Raw genomic sequence first — 6,000 nt, 5'->3', positions numbered from 1 at the left:
TGCATATGATAGAAGATGTTCTGAATGAGAGTTTAGCGAAAATTTATCTCCGGCTGAAAATCTTTGCAACCTAAAAGTACTTCCCTGTGTGTCATGTAGCTGTGTGGAGCTTGGGACTCTTTAGTACATTACATTCTACACAGAAATTAGAGTCATCTTAGTTTTAAAAATCTAGTCAATTGCTGTGCTTCATTTCTGACTGTATCACTATTAAGCATAAGAATAATACGAATATAAACATGAAATGATATGTATATTCTTCCGCGTTTGCTGTTGTCTCACTCTAGTTTCGTAGTTTATTAGGCAGACAGGATTTAAATGAGATAGCAGCAAACACGAAACAATACATGGCAAAATGTTTATATTTGTATTATTCTTATGGTGAAGAGAATACTACATGTGATTCACAATTCATAAAAGTTCCTATTAGCAACCATCTACTCTCACAGGTAGGAAAAAATTCAGAACGTAGAGTTGGCCATATTGACAAACATCCCAAACAGTCTTGCCAGTCGCCGTCGGATTTTTGTAGTACATTGAAATGCTGCTACATTCGAAAATGAACAATACGGAATTTGTATTTACTTCGTTGCATAATGTATGAAAATGCAGTGGTCGAAACTCGGGCCGGATAAAAAAGCTCGTCTTCCACCTTTTTCTTAATTTATTTACTGACGCAGAGGATTTGGTGCCAGTATTTATCTTTGTGCCTACAAAGCATGCCTGTGTAGCGCTACATATATTCGACAGCAGAAGTTAGTTGTGGCGGCACCCACCAACACTTTTTAGAACTTCCGCTTGCTTTGCACTCGATTCTAAGCCACAGGCAGTTTTTTGGATTACAAAAACCGGAAAAAAAGTGCGGCTTAGATTCGAGTAAATATGGTAGTGCTTATGCACATGACAAAATACGTTGCAGTACAGTAATCTTAAGAAAGCAGATAGCATTTGTTTCATAAATATAACACTAGCACATTTTGAGCACAAAGTGGTGGAAACACTCACCATTTGTCTTCTTTCTGGAAGAAATTGTCTCCAATGAAAATGTGGACTTTAACATTATGCAGTGTTACTAATATTTATGTTTTGTCAGACCATTCTCTCTGTGTAATCCAAATGTCACTATCATAAGTTCTAATGGTATAGCAGTTAACAGGAGAGAGGAAGTGGGTGGTACGCGGTGTTCTATGAACTGGCATCAAAAACTAAAGTTCTTCAAATTTTATTTCTGATAGTTTAACAGCTCATATTATCTTCAGTCATGATGGCAAAGAACATGATACTACTCCATTCAGTTCTTCATGGGCCAGTTCTAATAATTCTTTGGTCACTCTTCAAATTTGTTATTAAATTAATCGAAGTTCAACGTAAAAGGCTGATGCTATAGTAATGACACTATACAGATGTGACAGATTCATTGGTTTTACAAAATTATATAATCTGAATGAAAAAGGTTAAGTCTTATCTCTCAGCAGTACACAATAGGTTTGCCTGTAACTGGCAGAAACACTTAAACTTGTCCACTTTTTTACTTGTTTTGCTCTAAGATGTACTAACAATGAAAAAATTCAATGTCAAGAACTATCATAAAACTTTACAGAATTTACACACATCCAGTTCTGAGCAAATAACATTCTTGGAAATACAGTGCTATTCCAATTTTTACATCAGCTGAATTCTTTTGTGCACAGTTAGTAATATAACAGCAAATTATTTAAAAGGTTCAGTATAATCACTCAGTTTTGTGCAGGAAATGTACAGTAACAATAATAATAATTACAATAATAAAAATTTGTAAAATGATATCACAGATTTGCTTAGCACTAGTTCTTTATCATAAATCAAATGCACTGTCACTGGGACAAAAATGTCTTAGTAAACCGTTATTCTCTGTTTATCTTGTTCTTAAATTGGTCCCAATGTGGATCTCTGTAGGAAACACACTTCTTTTTCACAAAACATTTTGTTTTTAACAGCAAACATTCACGTTATTCTTATAAATGGCTTTCTTGGAGCTAAACACTGTTCAAGAATAAGATCCATATAAAATTATTCTTGACAGCATTGTCAACACTGCTACTATCGACTGTACAACACTCATTCTGGCACACATTTCAATTTGAAATAAATATTCACAAACCAGACATCACATTTGTTGCTTCTTAACTCACTCAAGCACAACACAATCGTAAGTCAACACTTCAGTTTAAATACAGAGTGAAAAATAGTTGCAAAGATCTGTTAAAATAGTGGCCTGAGCATGTACATGAAAAGCAGTACTTAGGCTATGCAACAGAACTCAATAAAATTAACAATGATGTTTTAATCTTTTCACCTACTGATGCAAATGTTAATAAATAAATGAATATAATGGCTCAATCATTCAACACATCATATTCACCTAGTGATTTATAAAGGAATGAGGGAGCACTCTTGATATTAAATACAAAAAGATACCACACAATTCTGTGGTTGTTTTGTGAATGATGAACACAAAAATCCTTTGGTTTCAGTTTCGTGGCACATGTAAATGGCTAGGCAAACACCTGTAAACTTATAATGCCATTGATTTCTGTATGAGAAGAAACAGACAAGTTTCTATACATATGTACAGTTTGTATGTCACGACAGATATCTTACAGCCTGTACAAATTAAAATTTGCAGTCTGTTTGCCAAGCACTGACTTAGACTGCTACTATACACTGCATCGCAGTACAACTGTTAATTCCTTCCTACTTCAGTTTCAGAAGACAATAAAGGCACTTAGTCATACGAAAGAAGAGAACCCTGGAAGGGGCGCTCGGGATCTTGCCATATTATTCATGATTATTTGTCCACCATTTAGGCTCATCACAGCACTTCCTTCCGGTTCTGAATCTGTATAACTGGAATAATTCCGAACAGGTTTCTGGCGCTTCCATGACTGGCTTAGAGAGTCATTGACATTTGCATAGTGATTTACAAATGAATGAGGATCTGATCGCTCACTCTCATTTTCACTCTCCGATCCCTGCAAAATGGAAGGAAGTTATAAAAGATGTTACCACATACAAGACAAAAGCTGTGAACATATTGAGCAAATGATCCACAGTCTGTCATTAACACATTACTTGAGGAAAAAATCTGTTTTAAAGATTACAATAAAGGAAGTTTCTGGATATAAACAATAAACTAAGTGAGGAAAGGCAACCCCTCACCTGCAGCTGACTGATTTTTGGGGCATAGAAACACAATGTGTGCTGTTTGTGTTTCTTTCTGCCATGCATCAATCAGTTACAGGTTGGTGCTTGGCATTCCTGATTCCCTAAAATTGTGAATGAAACACATAACATTATGTTTGTGCTACAGCTAATATTTGATTGTAGCCATCCACAATTAAAATATTCCTACAAATACAATTCATTAATATGATTTTAATGCTTACAGAATTGCTACAACCTATTTATATTTTGGGCAACCACAGCTGTTGAAAGGCACGATGTTAGAAAGAACTCTACTAACAGCTGGTAAAATTGTTGTTTATTAAAACACTACTGGTTTCGCAGCTTAAAGCCGCTTTTGCTTTGCCCTGCACCAATCTACCCTGCCATCACGACGCAGGCAAATTTTAAAGAATGGAGCACATCTTCTTTACCTTTAACTCGTCATAGTATTGAAGACATTCTGTGAATAGCAAATTTTGTCTAGGAGCACAGGGTAGGCCTATGATCTTTTAATGCTGTTGCATCTGATGATGCGGTTTTAAGCCACACAACCGTCTGTGTTTTAATAAACAACAATCTTATCAGCTGTTAGCAGAGTTCTTCCTAACATAATAAAAAAATTGTATTCATAAATTTCATACTTTGTTACTGCGTTATTATATTTTCCATAAAATTATGAGGAGAGAGTAGCTCAGATATCTACCTTCAGGAGGTGATATTTCAAAAACTGTTGATAGACACATTTAAAGAAAGAAAAAACCCATACCTAGTTTTTGGAACTGTTTGTTGCTTCCACAGGTAGAAAAGACAGATGTGGGTGAAGGCTGGATAAGAGAACATGTCACTCAGGCCTGAAGTTGAAAGAGACCTACCTGTTGTAAGAGTGAGGGAGAGATTATATGAAGGGAGAGGTATAAGAGAAAGTATAGGTCAAAGGTAATAAACTGGTAAGCGCTGTGTTGGCTTCAGTCCAGGTATGATAGGAGGACAGAGTGAAAGTAAAAATGGATTAATGTGAAACGAAATCTCAAGTAGAACGAATAGTGAAATTGAGTCTTTCATGGCCACTTGTTGATGTATTTTCTGTTAACTTTAGTCTCAGATCTTTAGCTGAGGTTTTGAGGATGCATTTTTCATAACACCAGCCATTCATGTTGCCAAAAGTCACGAAAATCATTATACAAATGTCGAAAAGTGGAAGTGTTGAGGTGTTGATATACACACACACAAAAGAAAGAAAACTTACCACTCTCCTGAGTTATCCTTTGAACACACACACATACACACAAACACTAACACACACACACACACACACCAGAAGCATTTCATTACTAACTCAATTATTTGTTTTAGTATTCATTTTCCCCAATCCTGCACCTCTTTTTGGTTATCCCTGATCTCCTTTTCCACTTTCCTAGTTCTTAGCTGTCCTATTCACTCTACTTCTCATTTTTATCCTTCTAATCCACATTTACTTCTCACTCTGTCCTGTAACCTCAGAACTGAGGTGGCACAGTGCTTATCAGTGTACTACACTTGACATCCTTCCTACTTGTATGCCTTTTGCTCCAAATTTTTCTATCCTTACACTTCATGGCAGGTGACTCCCTCTCAATCTAGCACCTCAGTAAGGAAAAAACTAACATTTCCAAAATCTAAGTATAGTTTTCTTTTAATTTTAAAGGGGTTTGTGAGCAGAACTTGGAATTTTTCCACTTGCAGGTAAGTAGAAGTCAGCCATTCTGTCTCCTTATAATTTTACAATTTTCACTTCTATACTACATTAACAAATAAATAACAAACAAATTGATAGAAGCAATGGGATACCTGTGAATCTGTGGAGCTTATTTCTGATGGTTTCTCAGTGACACTGCTGTCATCAGGATTTTCATCATAACCTTTAAGACTCTCTTCATCACTGTGGTACGTAACTGATGATGGCAAGGGCCTCGGTGGTGATTTACCCAACATAGGTGGTCCAGGTGGCTGGTGAACTGATTTCCTTCCAAGGGTATTTCTTTTGGATAATGTCCCACAGCTTCCCACAGCCATGCTAGTTCCTCCACTTCTACGGGAACTGTATATTTCCATAGCAAGTTCATGGCGATCCTCTATATCCATTGCCATTGACTCTTCCAGTGTTTTCTGTGCCTCTTCTGAAAGACATTAATTTTCAATGAAATTAAATGAAAATACAAAAGATAAAGTTTTCTGAAATAAATAGCTTTTTGCACATTTACATAGTGATTTTATGTTATCTCTCTCTGGTCAGTGTTCCAGATCATCCGACCATTTAAAAGGATTCTGCCACTTCCCAAAAAACTACAACGGGAACCACCTGCATGATCTTCACATGCATAAAATGATGTCCAACAAAAATGACCAAAGCAAAACAACAGTTTAACAAATTATATTAGTGGAAATAAGCATGATACAAGCTACATTTAAAAATGCTAAAATACCGTACGTTAAATAAAATTGTTTAAAGAAAATTCAAGTAACCTCATCATATTTGTATAGTGCAGAATAAGAATTTTTGTAAATAAGAGCTCCATGTCAGAAAATTACAGTCTCAAAGAGCTACAGATAAAGGGAGAGTTTCATAGACAATTTATTACAGGGTGTACACATGGACAAGAAAAAATATTCCCAGATGTTCTGGCTAAAAATACACTTTTTCTCGGGTGAAAATACTCTTTTTTCAAGGTGAAGAAACACTGTGCCCCTGGTGGAAGTAAATTTTTGCCATGTTAAAGGACAATATACTTTTCCCTCGGAGCTGTAAAATTTATCAGT

General features: G+C 35.8%; 1 protein-coding gene across 1 annotated transcript in view; it reads right to left on the bottom strand.

Annotated features, from left to right (window-relative positions):
- Positions 1-1,206: 1,206 nt before the first annotated feature.
- LOC126411932 (protein sidekick) overlaps positions 1,207-6,000 on the bottom strand; it is a 644,689-nt gene continuing 639,895 nt past the window's right edge. Inside the window, exons 34-35 of the mRNA XM_050081403.1 lie at positions 5,032-5,360; positions 1,207-3,011 (exon numbers count right to left, since the gene is read on the bottom strand). Coding sequence (XP_049937360.1) covers positions 2,769-3,011; positions 5,032-5,360 — 572 coding nt within the window. The 3' untranslated portion in view covers positions 1,207-2,768. The remainder of the gene's footprint in view (positions 3,012-5,031; positions 5,361-6,000) is intronic.

Source organism: Schistocerca serialis, chromosome 1 (genome assembly GCF_023864345.2).
Source record: "Schistocerca serialis cubense isolate TAMUIC-IGC-003099 chromosome 1, iqSchSeri2.2, whole genome shotgun sequence".
NCBI classification, from domain to species: Eukaryota; Metazoa; Arthropoda; class Insecta; order Orthoptera; family Acrididae; genus Schistocerca; species Schistocerca serialis.
This window is presented reverse-complemented; position numbering and strand designations above follow the sequence as displayed.